The following is a 20,454-nucleotide window of genomic DNA, read 5'->3' as shown; positions in this document are numbered from 1 at the left end:
ACTTCAGAAAACTCATATGAAAATAAAATGAAAGGAAAAGCAGATGGCCAAATTCCCTTCACAAAAGTGCAGAACATTTTGTGCAGTAATATATGACTACATGGAGTCAAGGTCTTTTCTGCTTTACAAATCCCTAGTGCTTGGATTTAAATGTGTTGACATTTCACAACTAGACTCAAGCATCTTAAGTTGAATAATACTGCTGAGATTATTGAAGATGATCTCTTCTACTTACGCCCCAAAGATGTATACCTATACTACTTGTTAATGTAACAAGAGACCATACCTCAGAAGAAAAGAAAAAAATATTTTTATACCTGTGGGATAAGAGGATAGTATTCAATTATATAAGCAATCATCCATGGGTCTTGGAGAAGGTCTAGTATACTAGACGAGCCCAAGAATGAGAGTTAGGCTAGAGATGAACCTAGAGGGATTATTTATACTCAATGCACCATCAGAAAAGATTGTGGATAGGTTATATCTGTTCTGCCATAATTATTAAAACAATTTGTATTTGCATAGTCACACTAATTTAAAACACAAGTATAGTTATAGACATAATTTCTTTATTTTTAATAAAATCTTGTAGCTAGTAAATCTGAGACACAAACCTCATTCTTCTAATTTATTCCTACACCCAAATCAACGATTCCTAACTTTTTATTTTTTAAGATATAGATGTCTCTGTGATTCTAAAGAAATAGATGGACCCAATTCCCAGAAACAATGTACACAGCTAAAATTTTATAATTTCAAGACATTCAAAGACCTTGGGTTCTTAAGAGCCCTTACTGTAAGTAGATTTAAACTTCTGGAAGCCTTTGTACTTATATTTTTCTTTAGGTTTTCTTGGTCATGACTGAGGTAATAGACCATAAGCCAAGTTATATACTCCTGAAAGAAAAACTCAGCTCAGTACCTACAGTCCATTCAGAGGCTAGTAAAACTCAAAGCATAGATGAAAATTCACTGGTTTCCAATCTCCCTATTTCTACCCTTGATACACCTACAATTCTAGTTCTTTACTAGATGTATGGCATTGTCTTTGTCTCTTAATCTGCTATTCCCAGGTCAATTCTGTCACAAGGAACTCTACATTTCTCTCTTGAAATCTTTTCAAATTCTATTCCTTTATATTCCTACCACTACTTCCTTAGCCCAGGTTCTTCTCAACTCATCTTGACTATAAGAGGTTCTCTTGTCTCTCCAGCCTCCCCAGCCTCAAATCTATTCTATCTACAAATCTTGTAAAAACTACTATTAAATAAATCTATAGTAGCTACTATTTATCTACAGTATTAAACCTAAACTACCTGACCTAGGATTGAAGGCATTGCAAAATATAGTATCTGTCCTATCTGCTCAACCTGCTTTCCTCAACAGGAAACCGACTCCAACCAGGTTTGTGTCCCCTGTGTCTTCCCCACTCCTTGCCCAAGTTACTTCCTGAGCCTGCCAATTCTTTTTCCTCTGCTTACCTAAATCTTAAGGCTCAGCTCAGATTCTACCTCTACATGAAGCTGTCATAAAACTACTAGATTCCGAACGCCAAATGGTTTCTACCACATTCCTTGGAGTTTGATTTTTCATGGTCATTTACTGCTCTCTGACTAATCTCCCAATTACCTTACGAACTCTTTAAGTGAAGTCTCAAAAGGAAGTCCCAAAAGGATAATGTAAGTTTTCTCTTCCTATCTTTGATTTTTCTCTTACTTTCCCATTTGCCCCAAGTCAGGGGTGGCATATAGTAGATACTTGCCAAATATTCTTACGTACATAAATTTTAGCTTAATTAAAAATATCTATGTTCTTTCAATATATCTTCAGTCTTTTCAGCCTCTGTAGGCCCTACTAAATTATATGCCTTCCACGTTTCATTTTTAAAGTCCCCATTATTTAAGCTATATATATATTAAAAAATTTCCTAACTGAAAGAAAACCATAAACTAATACTCACTTCTTACACAATACAAGTTGGGTATCCCTAATCCAAAAATCCGAAGTGTTCCAAAATCCAATACCTTTTCAGCACTGACATGACACATAAGAAATGCATCTCAGACTTCAGATTTTCAGATCAGGGATGCTAAACAGGTAAATACAATGCAAACATCCCAAAATTCAAAAAAATCTAAAACTGGAAACACCTCTTGTCCCAAGCATTTTGGATAAGGGATACGCAACCTGTAAAAAGAATCAACAATTCCATTTGCTAAAACTATATGTTTATGTTAACTTATTTTCAGACAATTCCAGTAAAAAATGGGAATATGCATATTACACTGAAAAGAATAGGTAATGAGAAAAATCAGATACTTTTTAACTTGGGTCTTTCTTTTTGTGCAATTATCTCTTTGTCACTATTTTAAGAAATAAGATTCTGCCCTCTTCTGGCTCCAAAAAGATTTACAAGGAATTTTCAGAAGAGCTGAAAAGCCTTGTTTCACTAGGCACCTTAAACATGCTGGATGAATGTATTAAGTCTAAAATAGAGGCAAATCAATTATGTACTTTTCTCTCTCAATGCAAGCTCACAGTACTGCTTATACCTTTAATATGCTTAATGATTTTTATCCTTTTGATAAAAGCGTAGGAAGAAATTTTAAAAGTCATTTAAAATTTATTTTTATTGTGGATATTACTAGTCAACCAGTCTATATTCAGGGATGAATAAGATAATACCTCTGTTACTATTTTGATTTCTGGTCTTTAAATTTCCCCGGGGTAAAAGAGAAGTACTCTTAGACACCCACGTAATAGATCTTCTGAGAATCAATGTGACATTATCCAATGAGTGCTTTAAATATTTCTGGTAGGTACAACAGAATTCATATTTATAAACACAGAAATACTTTAGAAGTAGGAAATGTCCAGCTGGATTCAAGTTCACTGGCAGAAAAATGAAGAGACTGTCCAAACAGGTAAGAAAAAGAATCAATTAAGACTTGCAATTAAATCAATGTGGGCATAAGAGTACCCCAAGATAGCTTGGCAGTTAACAGGCTACAGAAACATTTACTGAGTTCAGAAACACCAGATGAAAAATGTATTTCAGGGAGATGACTGAGTTTAGTTTTGGACATTCTGGGATATCTTGAAGACTGACCTCCAAGGGTCCAGGAGATGGACACTATTTTCATAATACCAAAAGATTATTTGTCTTTTCCACTTTCATTCTTCTATGAATGTACACTGGAGTTTTCCAGAGGCTACATGATGTATAGTATCACAACAGAGTGAATTCAAAATCAGATACAAGAATTCAGATGTCTATTATCCAGACACTAAAGAGATTTGTAAAATAGTAAAACAATGTTACTCTTCTCAATTTTTTGTTTTAGAAAATACTTTTCATAAAAACGTTATCTAGGTATTTTTTACCATTTCTAATACAGTGATTATCAATAAAGGGACCCTGAGTCCAAAAGTTTGAGAACTACTGTTCTAAGGCATTCAAGAAAAGATGTTGGGTAGGCAGTTGAATATATGGGTCATAAGCCAAAGAGACAGGTTTTGTCCTCTAATACACATTTCCTACACACTAGATGAATATTTTTTTTTCCTTAATGTAAAGATCAAGTCACTCTCCTACTTAAAACCATTCAATGGTATCTCATTATTTACTTAACTCTTATATTTACAAACACAGGATTTAAGTAAAACAATGTCCTAGGTTCTGTGCTTAGCATTTTACAAATACTGAGTCATTTAAATCTGTCATCGACCTTATTACCTTACTACCTCCATTTAAAAGATATGGAAATAAGTACAGAGAAGTAAACCAAGTGGCAGAGCTAGGATTTGAACCAAGGTGATGTGGCTCATTTTCATACTGTTAAGGACTATTATACTATAACTCTATTAGAATAAAAACCTAAACTCCTTGTCATGGCTTTAATGGCCCATACTTTGAACCTCATCTTGTATATTCTCCTTCCCTCATGCTCTAGGATGGCCTTCGTCCTCAACCTCAAACAATCCAGGCTTAGTCCCACTTCAGTTCCTTTGTAGCTAGCTGTTCCCTGGACACCTTCCATAGCTTTTCATATTGCTAGCTCCTTCTCTTCTCACAGGTCCCAATTAAAATGTCAGTTACCTCCTCAAAAAGGCCTTCCTTAACCACCTTATGTTGGGTAGTATCTATCCTGACAGGCCACCTACATCGCCACATTCAATATGACATCACCTTTTTTATTACTTTTATGTTTGACATAAACAAAAATGATCTCATTCTTTTTTTACTCTCTCCTCTATAATGGATCTCCCTGAGGAATCTGTCTTGTTCAATGCAACACTAACTATAATCCTAGGAACACAGAAAGTACTCAATAAATAGCTGGTGGAATGATTAGCAGCAACTTAACATCTCAAAACAGTTTTGTACCAAGATGACGACATGCCCTCCATTAATTTTTGCTGAATAAATGAATAAATGAAAATTCTGAGTAGCAAAGATGGTGCTGGTTCATCATCATGATTAACAAAATGTTTACTCAGTGCTATAAGGTACAGTGTGCTGTCCTAAGAACAGGTAATATGAAAATAGCTATAACATGGTTTCTGCCTTGGAAAGTTTAGAATTTAGTTTGGATTATGGTAGTTCTGAAATAAGTATAAAAAGTACACAATAAGTATTAAAAGTTCCTAAAGGAATCTATTCCACAGCCTACTGTCAGATTATAGTATCTCAACATAAGCTTTAAGGATCTGAGTGCTGGATTTATTAAGTAAAAGATTTTGAAGCTATTCCATAGTCTTTCTCTCCCTGCCACACTTTAGCAGACACCAGACACTACTTCTCTCAAAGTACTCTTGGCTGTGATTGTTATTCTTTAGTCCATTTTCCCAAACATGGAAGTCTATCTCTCACTCTCCAATGCTACTTTGTTTTTTTTTTTTTTTGAGATAAGTTCTTGCTGTCGCCCAGGCTGAAGTGCAGTGGTGGGATCATGGCTCACTGTAGTCTCAACCTCTTTGGGCTCAAGTGCTCCTCCCACCTCAGCCTCCTGAGTAGCTGGGACAACAGGTACATACCACCACATCCAGCTAGGGTGTATGTACATTATATATACACATATATAGGTGTATGTGTGTATATATACACATATATATATAATGTACATATAATACACATTTTATATATATATTTTTTTTTTTCTGTAGAGACAGGGTTTCTCCATGTTGCCCAGGCTGGCCTTGAACTCCTGAGCTCAAGCAATCTGCCCACCGTGCCTTTCAAAGTGCTGGGATTACAGGCATGAGCCACTGCACGCAGCCCCCAGTGTTGCTTTCTGATTACGATTCATCAAAACTCATTTCTATTAACATCCATTACACCAATCTTACAAACTTGGGAGTAACATCCGACTTTTCTTACCAGATAACATTTGAATTTTTTAACTTAGCATCTAAGACCTTCCCCCATATGGCCAAAAATTACCTTTACTTCCAGCATTCTCTTATTAGCCCTATTTTGTAAACTACTACTACAGGTTCAGCATCTCTAATCCGAAAATCTAAAATGCTCCAACATTTGAAACTTTTTGAATGTCAACATGATGCCTATATTAGTTTGTTTTCACACTGCTGATAAAGACAAACCTGAGACTGGGCAATTTACAAAGGAAACAGGTTTAATGGAGAACTCACAGTTCTACATGGCTGGGGAAGCCTCACAATCATGGTAGAAGGCAAGGAGGAGCAAGTCACATTTTATGTGGATGGTGGCAAGCAAAGAGAGAGCTGGTGTAGGCAAACTCCCATTTTTTAAAGCCATAAGATGTTGGGAGACTTATTCACTATCAAGAGAACAGCACAAGAAAAGACTTGCCCCCATGATTCAATTATCTCCCACCGGGTCCCTCCCATAACATCTGGGAATTATGGGAGATACAAGATGAGATTTGGGTGGGGACACAGAGCCAAACTATAGAAATGCCCAAAGGAAACGCTCACCGGAGCTCTGTTGTCCAGTGAACTACAACGACAGTGAGGAAGAAAGCTGGAGAGAAGGGCTCTCTGATGGGACATGGAACCATAAAAAGATTCTACTACTGCGGGTCAAAATAAAGGAAGGAGAGAGATGGAAAAAACTACTGCAGCATAGATCCAACTTCCACCCACCAGTCTTCTGCTAGTGCCCCCTGGTGGCGAGTCCATGAGGGCAAGGAAACCTTCAACACAAAGCTGAGTAGGAAAAGACAGGGAATGGCTGGCACAATCAAATCCTTAAACTTTGAAGGTAATTTTCCTATGTATTACCTGTGTTATTTTCCTCTGAATGCTATATTTTTTTAATCATGCCTAAAAGTTATCAAATCATAAAATGCAAGAACACATATTGTCAAACTTAGATTGTCTAATGGACATTACACTTTTTTTTTTTTTTTTTTTTTTTTGAGACGGAGTCTCGCTCTGTCGCCCAGGCTGGAGTGCAGTGGCCGGATCTCAGCTCACTGCAAGCTCCGCCTCCCGGGTTTACACCATTCTCCTGCCTCAGCCTCCTGAGTAGCTGGGACTACAGGCGCCCACCACCTCGCCCGGCTAGTTTTTTGTATTTTTAGTAGAGATGGGGTTTCACCGTGTTAGCCAGGATGGTCTCGATCTCCTGGCCTCGTGATCCGCCCATCTCGGCCTCCCAAAGTGCTGGGATTACAGGCTTGAGCCACCGCGCCCGGCTGACATTACACATTTTTAATGCCTAGCACCTGAACATTCTGTTTGTGGAGGAATCTCAATTTAAATGAGAAGAACATGGCTTCCAACAATAGAAAACAAAGTAAGACAACCATCCCTTCTTTCTAGCTGACAGACAGAGTGCAAGTCTGTAGTTCAAATGAATACTCCTATCTAGGACATCGAATCTACAGGGGTGATACATGGAGAGAATACTCACAATGACTACCACAAAACAGTTCAACAGCATAACACTAGAATCAGAGAGCAGGGAATCCAGTGACATGGCAGTGACAGCACCAACAGGAGCATCCAAAGTAGACTGTTTTCTGACAGGATCTTGGCTATGCCTTGCTTCCCCTATCCTGCCCATATTCTGAAACTAGTTCTTTAGCCTCCTGAAAGTTTTGTAAATTCCTTCCTTACCAGAGTTAGTCAATTCTGAGATGTCTGCAACCAAGGACTCTAATTTGTATAAGCTACAACTGACATAAGCCAAGAAATTCAAGTACTAATAATATCATGTGCCTTTAATTCTCTCATGCATTGACATCAGAACACTACAGCAAAACATTATTACATTGTATACACATTATTTATTGATTTTATAAATTGATCACTGGGACTAGTTAAACTGTGCAAAATTAACATGTGTACCTTTTCCAAGGTGAGAAGATTTATTTCAGACTGTAGACGGATTTCTGGTTTGTTGTTTTGCTGGTCCTTGAACTGTTGGAACTCCTTTTCCAAAATCTTATACTTATTTTCAGCATCATTAAGCTGTATTAAAAAAAGTTTAGCCATTTCAAAACAATGATATGCAAAGTTTAACAATAAAGAATTCAATTCAACAGGGTCTTTCTTTTTTTTTTTTTATTCCAAAGCATGCTCATAGTAGAAAATCTGGAAAACTGCTAAGGTATAATGACGAAAATAAAGATCCTTAGTCATTAAAAATTCAGTAAATCAACTGATTATACAAAAACTTTTGAAGAGTATGAAATTTCTTATCAAACAGTATCATGAAAATGTTTTTGGTAAAGCTCAAATGTCAAATTTAAAAGTTATCTTCAGAAATACACTTGTTTTACACTTACACTAAGATGTCGCATGTAAGAAAAAATTCAGCAAGAGACCAACAGAAGCAGAGATGAGCAAACACATTTCAACACTAAGGCAACTCTGTCTCTCCTGGATTCCATTAGAGCAGAGTAAGTGCAAGTTCTCTGCCAACCCAGGATTAGGCCCTACAGCTACAGTGGAAAAGAATCTCAGGAGAAGACTCAGGAATAAAAACAGAGAAAGAGATTTCAGGCTAAAATTACTAGAAATGCTCAGAAAACAAAGAAGGAAAAATAAACCAGAAAAACCATCAGCCCAGTTAAGTAAATCAAGGAGTGACCGGAAGATTCAGTTTACTAAAAGAATGGAAATTTCTTGAATTTGAAGAGTTGAGGATAAACAATCAGGAATAGCCTAAAGCAAGTGCCCAGTGTCCAAAGCACAGGAGCATAAAGAAGAGATGGTGACAAGTTTCCAGACTTTTACCGGACTACTTTGAGGCCAACAACCCAACCCTGGCCCTCTGCTTAAGGAGAAGGCCTACACAGGATTCTGGGATACAGATGGAAGGAAGGACGACATCTTTTCAGGTTCTGTCTTTACAAATGTGGTCGTCCTTCCAATTCCTAAGTTCTAACTCCAGGCCTGTGTTTTGAGGAGCTCCTCTGAGCCACATGGAAGATCCTCGGGTACCCCAATGGAGCCCTGGAACATAAGGCCTCCATAGTCAGCTCCATGCTGACTCCTTTTTCCCAGAGACCCCCAGCCCCCAGCAGCAGTGGTCAACCTCTTCTGATTCTGCTCCAGATCTTGAATTTAGAGACAGTGACAACCTGGATCCCAATTCTGTTTGAAAGCAAAAGAATAACATAATCATCAATACTCTGGTGCATGACTCTGCCTGGCCCAATGTAATGAAAATGTGAAAAAAATGAATAATCCTGACCCCCTGCCAAAAAAAGACTGAGCATTACAGATATGCCAGATAAGTATCCATGTAAATAAAAATAAGCTCAATTTTAATGTAGCATTTCTTGTTTCTATAGTTTGGTACCGTATGAATTTTACAAATTCAGATACTATTACAAGTTAAGGTAATTTAAAGATTATTTGGTTCAATTCCTTCATACTAATAGGTTAAAAAAAAAAAACAACCTGAAAGTCAAAGAAGCTAAATCAAGGTAGTGTCAAAGACCTAATGAGCTAAGTCAGTAGCAGGGGCAAAAAGCGACTTCAGACCTCTTCATCCCCTTGAATAATGCTTTCATTAAAGCAGTCAATACTTCCTGAAAAACAAAATGACACGACAGTCAGCCTTGACTGAACATTCAAATTTCTTTTAGAATAGTTTCAAATTTTTTCTAAAAAAAGGTACGAAGATGTTCTTCTTGAGACTTTTTTTTGAAATGCGAACAAAGATTGCTGAAGATGTTTTCCAAAAACATGTACTGCTATGACTATCCGTCATTAGATAAACCAATTATCTCTTCCCTAAGGCGTAGGACTTACCTAAATCTGAAATATTAATACTAAGAAAATATGCGGCAAAAATGGAAATCATCAGTAATAATTAGGATTTATCTAGCATCTTTAGGAAATGTGGTGTTCCATACATGAGAATTTTCCATATGACAGAAGTTTACCTATTTTTTAACATCCAAAGTTGAAAAGAAAACCTTTCTAAAGTCTCTCACTTTTCTGTTTTAAACAAAAGCTAAGAAAACATTAAATTTGGTAGTTTCTTCACAATTCCAGAACATTATCATAAACAATTCTTGTTACAATAGGGTTATAAAGCAGTAAGCTATTAAGGCATGTTGGGCTCTTTTTCCTTTGCTAAGTGATCCATAAATATAGTGATTTGAGTTCTGGTGCCTGCTATAATCTATTTGAGTACAGATACTTTATCTTCATCAGCTCTCACTGACAGTGTAATTAACTGTCCCTTCTGCCAGTCTAGTTAGAATTGTGTGTATAATACATGTAACATGGTCAAGGTAAGGGTCCAAAGAGCTTTTCCATACCTAAAATGTGAAATGCATACAGTCATGGACTTAGCAATCTGGGCATCTTGGTAACTCCTCCTGTCCTTCTTACCTCCCCTTTTTTCCCCCAGGTTTTAGAACAGTAGTTCAAGAATAGAAGTGTGCTCCGGGTAATTTTTCCAAAATACCAGTTCTTCCCACCAAAGTTAGTTATTCCTACAAAGAAGTAAACTACACAATATACAACACTATCTGCAAGTCTTTTTTCTTTTTTTTGAGAAAGTGTCTCATTCTGTTGCTCAGGCTGGAGTGCAATGTTGTGATTACGGCTCACTAGAGCCTTGACCTCCTGGGCTCAAGTGATGCTTCCACCTCAGACTCCTGAGTACTGGAACCACAGGTGTGCACCACCATGCCTGGCTAATTTTTATATGTGTTGCAAAGGTGCAGTTTTGCCATGTTGCCCAGGCTGGTCTTGAATTCCTGGGCTCAAGCAATCCTTCCACCTTGGCCTCTGAAAGTGTTGGGATTACAAGTGTGAACCACCGTGCCTTGCTTATACCAGTCTTAGACAAGGTACAAACATGCGTATTTCTCAAGAGCTCTCCTGGTGACTCTAATACGTGTTAAGAGCCTTTGTTCTAGATGGTTGAATCTTCCTGCTAAGTGGAAGAAGACAAGCATTACTGGTGAATCCCACCACAAGTGCTCACTTTTACAACTTTATCTTTTGTATTTTAAACGAGACTACCCTACTTGGTAACAATCAAATTCATATTTTTACAACCACCTAAATAATGGCCCTGTGCTGCTGTGGAAACTGTTCATGAGAAAATTTACTGAAGACTTGGGAGGCATTCATCATACATATCTAATCTACACTGGAATTTTTCAAGAAAGATAAGCTTAATTTTTAACAGCTTGATTCTTTTTTTTTAAGCAAATATTTATTGAGCCCCTATTATGTGTTGACAACTGGCCTGGACTCCTGGGATACAGTTTTCATGGAGCAAACAATCTGATACTGATTAAATTATCATGCTAATGAAAATAAAAACAAACTGATATGACATATCATAAAGAAAAAGAATAGGAGAATAATGTCCTATGAGACCACAAAATGAAAACCTGACCTAGACTTGGGGAGCATGAAATAGGGAAGATTTCTAGGAGTAGGTGATGCTTTAGCTTAAAACCGAAAGAGGAACAGAGTACACCAGGCCCAGATAATGCAGCAAACATGAAGATCCTGTGGGTGAAGCGAGCATGGCATGCCTGAGAACTTGATGGAAGACAAGCATGGCCAGAGAGTATACAGCACAGGCACAAGAGTGTGGGATGAAGTCAGAGAGACAGGCTCTGATCTATGCAGAGGGCTGCAGGACAAGGCAATGATTCTGATCTTTGTCCTATGAGCAATGAGACAATGCTGAAAGATTTTAAAGAGGAGAGTATCAAGATTCCCAAATTTCAAAAATATCATTCTGGCTACAACATGAGGAGTAGATTAGAGGGGCCCATCACTGAAACAAAGAACATTTACAGGTAGAAGGTCAAGTATGGAGAGAAGGGCCACAATGGGTTTTAAATGCCTTTAAGACATCTGAATAGAGATGCCAAAGAGGCAATCAGGTATATGGGTCTAGAGGGCAAAGGTAAGGTCTTGGATATGACCCTGGATGTGAAAGTCCCCAGATGTACAGATTGTCTCTGAAACCATGGGCATGAAATCATGAATAAGATTGTTTTTGCAGAAAGTAAGTCCTGAGCTTGGAGGAAGTCCAACATGTAACGGTTAAAGGAAGACAAGCCTGCAAAAGAGCCTGAGGGTGGCCAGAAAGATAGAAAAAAAAAGAGAGTGGTGATGTGGAAGTTGAGAAGAGAAAATACAAAAACAAGGACAACAGTGTTGATTATATCAATCAGTTTTACTGAGTATGAGAAGAGGAAATAGGAACACTGACAATTCTCTTATGAAATTTGGATCTTAACTAAATTTGGTCCTTAAATGAATTTGGTTTAGTGCTACATGAAGAATATCTGTTTGCTTAAAGAAGACTTATCAGAAAAAGATTTAAGTTGGAAATGACCTGAAATATGCACAATTTCACACAAAACAGTTAGAAGATCCAACTTAAAGTATATTTGAATCTCAGCGCAATAAATATGATTAATAGTCTAAATTACTGTGAATTTTACCACTTTTTAGTAGTGAACTATTTCTCTTATTATTAGAATGCAAATAAACTAAGTATAAAAAGATGATAAGTACGTTATCCAACCTGTTGCTGAAGGCGGTGTTTATCCTCTTCAAGCTGTTTGATTTTTAACCTTTCTAGTTCTACTTGGTGAATACAGTCCTCTTTGGCCCTACGGATAGAGTCCTGCAGTTCTTGCAGGTTCCGTTGACGTTCTGATTGCAGTTCCTTTTTTTCTCTTTGAAGCTTAAAACAAAGGCATCTTTAAGAGGTTGGTTTATTACTAGCTGTATTATACTATTCAATATTCCAATATCTTTCTATACACTCAAATGTTCAGGATATTTACAAATTTATTTTCACATCTTTTTCAGTTATTAGACAGTTAATGTTCAACTGTACCATTATAAATTTTCAATCACTGTTTAATACTATTATACACACATATAAAAATCTATAAACAATTTGTATAAATTCACTTCAAAACCCTAACCACTTAACATTTCCATTTGAATAAAACCTTTTTAATTGTGTAAGCAAATATGCCCAAGTTTCTCTTCTTTTAGAAACGTCTGATTCTTGCCTAATCGCACAGAATAGAGCCTTAGTATTAGGAACATATCTACACTATTAAGTTTAAACACTCTGACATACTTTTCTACCTATTCTAAAATGTAAGATATGCTGAATAGCAGTTTGAACAGCAGTTTTCTGCATGTCTAAAAGACAATTTTCATGAAATATATAGAGCATAAAGTAATAAACAGTAAGAATTTCATATATAGACTGTGAAATTAAGATATATGATAGATGACATGCTTACTAATAACACCACTTTCCACCTCTTTGTAAATAATTATGTAAGATTCCCATAAATGGAATCCCTCTAGTTCCAGTCTTTGCTGTCTCATTCTTATAAGCAGCCCATCCTGAATCACTTCTCTCTCGGGACTATTTTGCACCTAACTTTCAAAATACTATTTCTACTTTGCAAGAAATCCCTCTATGCTGGAAAAAAAAAATATATGATAGATGAATGAAATACCTCTGATTCCGCACTAGCAAGCTGCTGCTCTCTCTTCTCCAAGTCAATTAGAGTTTTTTGAAGTTTTCCTTCTAGAATAGTATATTCAGCCACCTAAAATATAGTATTAAAAAAAAAAAGTTACCTACCTTCTCCCAAACTTAAAACACACACAAATTCAAAAATATGTATCATTTCACTGAAACACAGGACCTGAGAATAGGAAAGTCACAACTTACATCCTCCAATTCAAAGAAAAAATGTGCTTTTATGAATTTGAGACTGGTGATGGCCATATTTCCTCCTTCTGGTCTTTTTTCTTCTCCAAGATAAACACAAATGTTAACTGTTATTCATATATTATGATTTCCACATCCTCTAATATATTAGACTTAATCTAAATTTACAGAGGATGGAAACAAAAGACTGTTAAATTTGAAATGCGTATGTAGTGTAAGCAACTAAATAGCCAAGTGCAGAGTCCAGGGAAGAAGGAAGGGGATGGGGGTGTGTGTGTGGTGGGTGTCTTGGTGTATATAATGCCAAGAGACTGAATGAAATCATCAAAGGAGTGAGCATACTGAGAGAAGAAAAGATGATATTTGAGGACAGGGCTCTGGGACAAGCCAATAAAGCCAACATGAGGAGAATCTAGCATGAAAATTAGGAAAGAGAGACCAGTGAAGACAGCGGAATACAACAGTAGTAAAGTATAGCCCCCAAAAAAAGTATAGTCAAAGAAGCCAAGTAGAGGAAGTGTTTCAAAGACAGAGATAAACTGAGTAAGGATGAGGAAGGATTGTCTGTTAAGACAAAAACTAACTGTTCTGGTGAGTGAGAAAATGAATTGACTAGGGAAAGCAGTAGGATTGTGAGCAGCCGTGAGGACGTCTTAGCGCCTGAGGTCCTAAACCTCCTTAAAATCATCTCTATAACACCCATCTTTTCTCCATAACCTTTCGCTACTGTAAGTTTTTGGCTTTTGTTTTCTTTAAGACATATTGCTTTCCTGGTCTCCTGGACATTAGTTTCACATTCCTCTATTCTATCCACTATACTTCCATCAGAATTATCGTCACAGAATGAAAACCTAATTATCTTATTTTATATAAAAATCTTCATTTAAAAAAATTCTGATATTTCTACCTTTCTCAACCAGGGTTTATCATCTGAAACACAAAACACAGAAAATGATTTAATTATTTTCTCCATCCTCTCCTAAAATGGTACATAACTACCATTTTAGATGCGAGGATAAAGTTAATTTATTACCAATAATGGATCCCTTAGGGTATTAAGGGCTTCATTCTCTCAGGAAGGCCTGGTTAAAAAAACCCTACAGTACCTAGTCTAAACTCTACATAATGGATTATGAGATCATTTATTCTCCGGGGCATCAACTTCTCTTATTTCTTGAGGCACATTCTTTCCTCCCCTCTTCCAACATCAAACTACTTATAATTTTCTTAATGCAGAGTCTATTTCAAACTTCTTTGCCTTTTGCTATAGGGGCTGTGTCTGGAATACCTTTTGAGTCTACCTGGCAATATCCACCAATCTTCACCAAAGTGAAAGCATGATCTTATCTACAGAACACTTCCTCACGCTCCCTTATGTAGAACTGAGGTCTTCCTTCTACGTGGGTAATGACTATCTTCAGCTATCTGATGGACAGTCATATGTAAGACAGAGTATATCTCAGTTGCTCCAGAGGGCAGAACATGAACGACGTAGAGATTTACTCCTTCAGGTAAATTTTCAAAGTATGAAAGAAGTTATATATCATTTAAAAAAAAATTAGGTAAACAAAACAAAAATAAACAGAAAAGGCTCACATAAAATTGACATTTAAAAAATACTATAGTGAGAGTCTGAGTATTTAGCTTTAAAATATTTGATCATACTGAAAAGCAACTTTTTTTTTTTTTCTCACTACTGACTTTATTTTGTAGTGGTTGAAAAAATTTAAAAGAAAAACTGATCCCATGCAAGACAGGATACTTTAAGACAAATGAATTAAAGTATTTGGTCCCAAAAATGCACTTAAGTTGAAAGAAAATGGCAAATCTCAATCTCAAATCTACCTTTACCATATGATTAATTTGAGTAAACAGCACAATCACTTATTAGGTAGGCATCACATTGTTTTCTGACTGGAGTTATTAACTAGCCAGGAACTCATCATTCCAGGCTGAAAGAGTAGAAGTTGTATAAATGGAAACCAATTACAAATTTTAGCTGAAAAGATCATTATTACCAAAATGACAATAAACCAAAAATTACTTGGTGAGTTTTCACAGAAAGTTTAATTATGGCACAAATTGAATTTTTGTCACGTTTCTAGTAATTTTATTAACTTTTCAAATATTTCCTGATTTGAATTTTGTAGACCTCAATACTAAAATACTCTTTAACAGCAATGAAGAAAAATGGTTCAAGGATAAACTCATCTTGTCTAAAAGGCTAGGCTAAAATGTTTAAAATTAAAATGGTATTTTCCAGCTCCCCCAGATTCAATGAATATCTAATAGGTGAGGTCTATAAATATTACTTAATATAAAACTCACTCTTAAATAACAAGATAACTAGTATAATGTTAAAATGTATGTCAGGGCTTCTAATTATTGTAATATTGATTATCTGAACTTTTCTAAAGAATTAGAGACTTTGATGTACTCTTATTTTTGTCTTTCAGCTTTTTAAAAAGTTCACTGGTTATTCAAGTTTTTAATGGTGAGAATTAAGTTAGAAAAAGCTGATATGGTTATTTTAAAATCAAAGGCCTGTGTACTTCTGTTTCCACCCATAAAAGACAAATGGCCCTCCTCTACAAACACAAATTAAACAACATTTATGAAACAACTGTTTTCAGCCATTGGGCAACTGGCAGCACAGGACGATGATCCCTAAAAGGTGGGAAATAAATAAGGCAACCCCTACAATATATCTAGCTTACTGCCTGAAGACTGTAGCTCAAGAAAGGGGAACCCAAACAGACACTAGCAATCTTGCTGAGCTGAGAAAATGGAATGGAGACTAGAGAGGCTGAGGCAACTAGAGTTGATGAGAGGATGGGGTTACAGAGAGAAGGAGCACTGGAGACCTGTAGAGCCATCCCCTCAAATCTGAAGCTGAATACTGACTAACCACTAAGAGTATTTCGAAAGTCCTAAAATTATTAATAGAATATTTGAAGAAAGTCTAACTGTTAGGGTTGTTTTATTTAATAACTTGAGTGTAAATGGACAAATATTAAGCTCTTGCTTCAGGAATAAAATCAGATGGTCTCATGTTATCATTTTTTAAAATGTGACTTATTTCATAATTCTTAAAAATAGCTTAAACATTTTTGAGGCATCTTATTAACTTACAGATTATAATATGTAGTTATATATATATTGAAATGTGCTATCTTTTTCTTTTTTACACATCAGCAGGGTTTTTCTCTATTCATTTTTGTATATTCATATACACACACACTTTAAGAGATGGGGGTCTCACTATGTGATCCAGGCTGGTCTCAACCTCATGGCCTCAAGCAATCCTCCCTCAGCCTCCCAAAGTGCTGGGATTACAGGTGTGAGCCACCATACCTGGCCTATATTTATATATTTTTTGAATAGGTAATACATTTGCATATTCCAAAAGCACAAAATACTTTACAGTGAAATGCCTCCCTTCTATCCAGAGCCACCATCCACTTCTTCCATGCCAACATATCACCACTATAATTAGTTATTCCTTCCAGAGACTGTCTTTAATGCAAATACAAGATACTATCATTAATATTCTTCCTTTTCTTCCTCACTTTTACACAAGTTATTACCTTTTTCTTTACTAGTGATTCTCTTTCTCGGTCCCTTTTCTTCCATTCCTCTGCAAGAGCTTGCATATGAGCCAGTTCTTTCTGCTTCAGCTACAAAAGGAAGAAAAATAAAGTCGCCAGAAAACCCCAAATATGTCAAATAAATGAATCAGTTGTCAAAGAACCGACACTAATCACTAATATGATTTTTTTCACGCATTCTTTTTTATTCTTAAAAAAAAAAAAAAAAAAGATGCCTGAGGCAAATGATATCCATTTGAGTTCACTTCAGGAAAGTATAAAGCTAACAGTGGGTTGTGCTTTCTAACTCGTTTGGAAACTAATGATGCAAGTTCCAGGAGGGTATGCCAAATGAGGACATGAAATTTAAAGAGTAACTTCCTAATTTTACCCAATAATCATGAAGAAAGTTTACAGAATTCTGAGTGGCTTCTGCCAAGTTGCCACATTTCAGGTATTTTTGATTCTCAATTTTTTTTTTTTTAAGTAAGGCATTGTTGACATTCAAAGAAATTAGATAAAATACCTACAGAACTTAGAGATTAAACCTTGCTATGGAGAAGGAAAAATATACAGAGTAGACAAAACAGAATTTTTAAAGTAACGTTTAAAAAGTAACCTGATTTTCAAATATATCTTCTTGCATCTCCTTCCACATTTCTAGTTCAAGTGCTGCTTTGTATTCTAAGGTTTCACGAGGCTCTGTCTGGATCTCTGAAGGACAAGGTGCTGGAGGAAGAGAAGATGGCTTTTGTTGTATGGCAGACACACCCTAAGAGATGAACCAAAAAGTACATTTAAACACACACATATGCACATTAGATTCCTTTTAAAAAATAATTTGATAAGATTAAATTATATTTACCTGAGATGAATCAGAGACAAAAATCTCACGCATTTTTACTAGTCCGTAATCTTCTAGAGTCACTGTGTAAGAAAGATCTGCTATCCTGTTATTTGATCTACAAATAAAATAAGAAATACCTTAAAATTCACAGAAATACTTTTATATTATTTTTCCTTTTATTTCCACAGTGCTTTAGCAATGGGGAGTAAGCAACATTTTCTGCACCTAACTCTATTGTTTTTGAAACTGCAGCAGCTTCTGTAGGCTTCAACACCTTCTATATATATAAACTGATCATCACAAACACCCTGCTAAATACATGCATACGTTTACTACAAAATGACCCCGTTAAGAGTTGTAAAAGGTATAAAGGTGAAATTTAAAGTCTTACTGCCCACAGGTAATTATTGCTAATATGTAGTTTATTTCCTTCCTGTTTTATTTACATATAGATATACATGCACACATCCATGTTGACTTCACATAGTTTTGTCTTGTTTTCCTATTTACATCAGGGGCATTTTCTCACATCATAATATTCATTTAAAAATGTGATTTTTTTTTATTGTCTGTAAAATATACAAATGAATTTATGTAGTAAAATATACTTAACAATTCCCCTACTCTTGATTATATTGGTTATTCTGAATTCTTTTTTCTACTTTTCCTGGGATGTACACACTCATAAATATTTTACTAGATAGAAGCAATGCCTCTAGGTATAATTGGCACATAAGCAATGCTTCTAGGATAATTATATGTTAGTATTATCATAATGAGCACCTCTTTGCATCATAGAACTGCATGCAGCATTTGCCATTAGCCAAATGAAAACAAGAGAAAATATTAGAAGAAAATAAAATATTAGCAATACAAAACCATGATTTTGTCTAAATCAAATATACTCTGGTCAAACAAAACTTGAATGAGTGGTTCTCACACAATTAGAAATCTTAATTAACCAACTTTTACATTTTCTTCTTGTAATCTCACAGATTTCAGAAGAAATGAATAAGGTTAAATGAAGCATTACTATATCTGACAGAAGCTCCTGAGAGTATCTAAGGTTCTCACTTAAGTAAATCTCCTAAAACTTTCTGTCTACAAAGTAGGGCAATGAAAGTAAATATTCATAACAAACAGGCAGCATTAAAATAGCTTTCATTATTAATATTTTATCTTATGATGACAGAAAAAATGCTAATTTTTAAGAAAGATTCTTCAACAATAGGAGTTGAAACAAAATGGCTACGAATGGTGAGGAGTGAGGAAAGACATTTCAATAATACTTTTAGATCTAAAATTTTACTGAGCCTCATTTCTATCTTTTTTTTTAGTCTTTAACAATAAAGGGCATATGATATATAATGTTAAATTAAATTTTAAACTTTTATTGTTAATTTTAAAAAGATAATTCAACAAGTATTTTACTGTATTTAAAATATGTTAACAAAAACCCAAGTTTTTCTTTGTGGCAATGAAGTTCAGGGCAAAAAAACCAATAATGATTTTAAAAACCGCCTCTGACTGCCAAATATCTATAATGTCCTCAGACTTTTGATTTGGGGTAGGAGTAAAATATTTTAAGTGGGAAAACAGTCTCAGCCATTCCCAATGCAAAATAATATAAAACACATTATAAAGTTTAATCTCAAATTACAAAATAAAAAAAATAGGTCCTGCATTTAAAATTCTAAAGCTAGAGAGAGGAAGAAAATAATTAGCCATCTGACTATTACAATACCATGGTAGCACAGACTCTTGACTTTTGTGAGGTGAAATGCGTATCAGAAAGCTAAAGGGCAAAGTGGGGTATAGCTGCCACAGGTCAGAGAAGATCAGAAAAAAGAGGTTATGAAAGGGTGAAGTGGTGGATCAGAAAAAAGAGGTTATGAAAGGGTGAAATGGTAGCTGGCTAATCAAAATCATTCAACGAATTAAAAAGAAAAAGCAAAGACCAATTCTGTGAAATGCATTACCCTTGTGCTGCTATAATAGGCACAGTTTCACTGTAAGTTTGACGCCAACACTGTTCACCATTAGAACCTAAAAAACGAGTTTTTTCTGAAGACAAGACATTAGAAAGCTGGATTCTCGCAATTCCCAGAAGTAAATCTTTACTCATTTTATCCTTGTGCCATAGTTCAACCAGTAATGGAATCCTAAGGAAGAGAGAAACATGTGTTCATACCTATCAACTCTGACCTAAAGTCTTTTCTGAACTAAATTCTTTGAATTCCCTTAATGGAGTCAAAGATGTTTTTTGTTACCTGGAATGTCATCTAACACAATTGTTAGACTGAACACTAAATTTCACAGGCAGCAAATATGAAATGATGTTTCCATCAATGATGAGCCTCGTATACAATGGTGGTTCCATAAAATTATATTATATTTTTTACTGTTATCTTTTCTGTTTAGATACACAAATACTTACCTTTATCCAACTGCCTACAGTACTCAGTACAGTCACATGCTGTGCAGATTCGCAGTCTAGAAGCAATGGGCTATACCATCTAGCTTAGGTGCACAGTAGGTTATACCGTTTAAGTTTGTCTAAGTACATACATTCTACAATGTTCACAACAATAGAATTATCTAATAATGTATTTTTCATAATGTATCCCTATCTTTAAGTAATTCATGACTATACTTTTTTTTTTTGAGACAGAGTCTTGCTCTGCCACTCAGACTGCTGTGCAGTGGCATAGTCACAACTCACGACAGCCTCAACCTCCTGGGCTCAAGTGATCCTCCCGTTTTAGCCCCCTGAGTAGCTGGGACTGCAGGTGCATACCACCATGCTGGCTAACTTTTGTATTTTTTGTAGAGAC

At 35.7% G+C, this 20,454-nt stretch overlaps 1 protein-coding gene across 6 annotated transcripts in view; it reads right to left on the bottom strand.

The window, feature by feature from the left end:
* Positions 1–20,454, bottom strand: part of LOC105463149 (centrosomal protein 120) — a 76,839-nt gene that overhangs the window by 20,835 nt on the left and 35,550 nt on the right. For 5 of the 6 annotated variants that reach the window (XM_011710108.3, XM_011710109.3, XM_024787144.2 and 2 more), the window contains 7 exons: positions 19,600–19,782; positions 17,639–17,735; positions 17,393–17,545; positions 16,774–16,863; positions 12,969–13,061; positions 12,008–12,169; positions 7,336–7,458 (listed from right to left, as the gene is read on the bottom strand). In XM_011710108.3, the coding sequence (XP_011708410.1) occupies positions 7,336–7,458; positions 12,008–12,169; positions 12,969–13,061; positions 16,774–16,863; positions 17,393–17,545; positions 17,639–17,735; positions 19,600–19,782 (901 nt within the window). Of the gene's footprint in view, positions 1–7,335; positions 7,459–7,483; positions 9,027–12,007; positions 12,170–12,968; positions 13,062–16,773; positions 16,864–17,392; positions 17,546–17,638; positions 17,736–19,599; positions 19,783–20,454 lie in introns of those variants that run through there. The other variant, XM_011710111.3, reaches the window with a different exon arrangement.

The sequence above is a fragment of the Macaca nemestrina genome, chromosome 6 (genome assembly GCF_043159975.1).
Source record: "Macaca nemestrina isolate mMacNem1 chromosome 6, mMacNem.hap1, whole genome shotgun sequence".
NCBI classification, from domain to species: domain Eukaryota; kingdom Metazoa; phylum Chordata; class Mammalia; order Primates; family Cercopithecidae; genus Macaca; species Macaca nemestrina.
The sequence above is the reverse complement of the archived record's forward strand: the minus strand, read 5'-3'. Positions and strand labels throughout refer to the sequence as shown.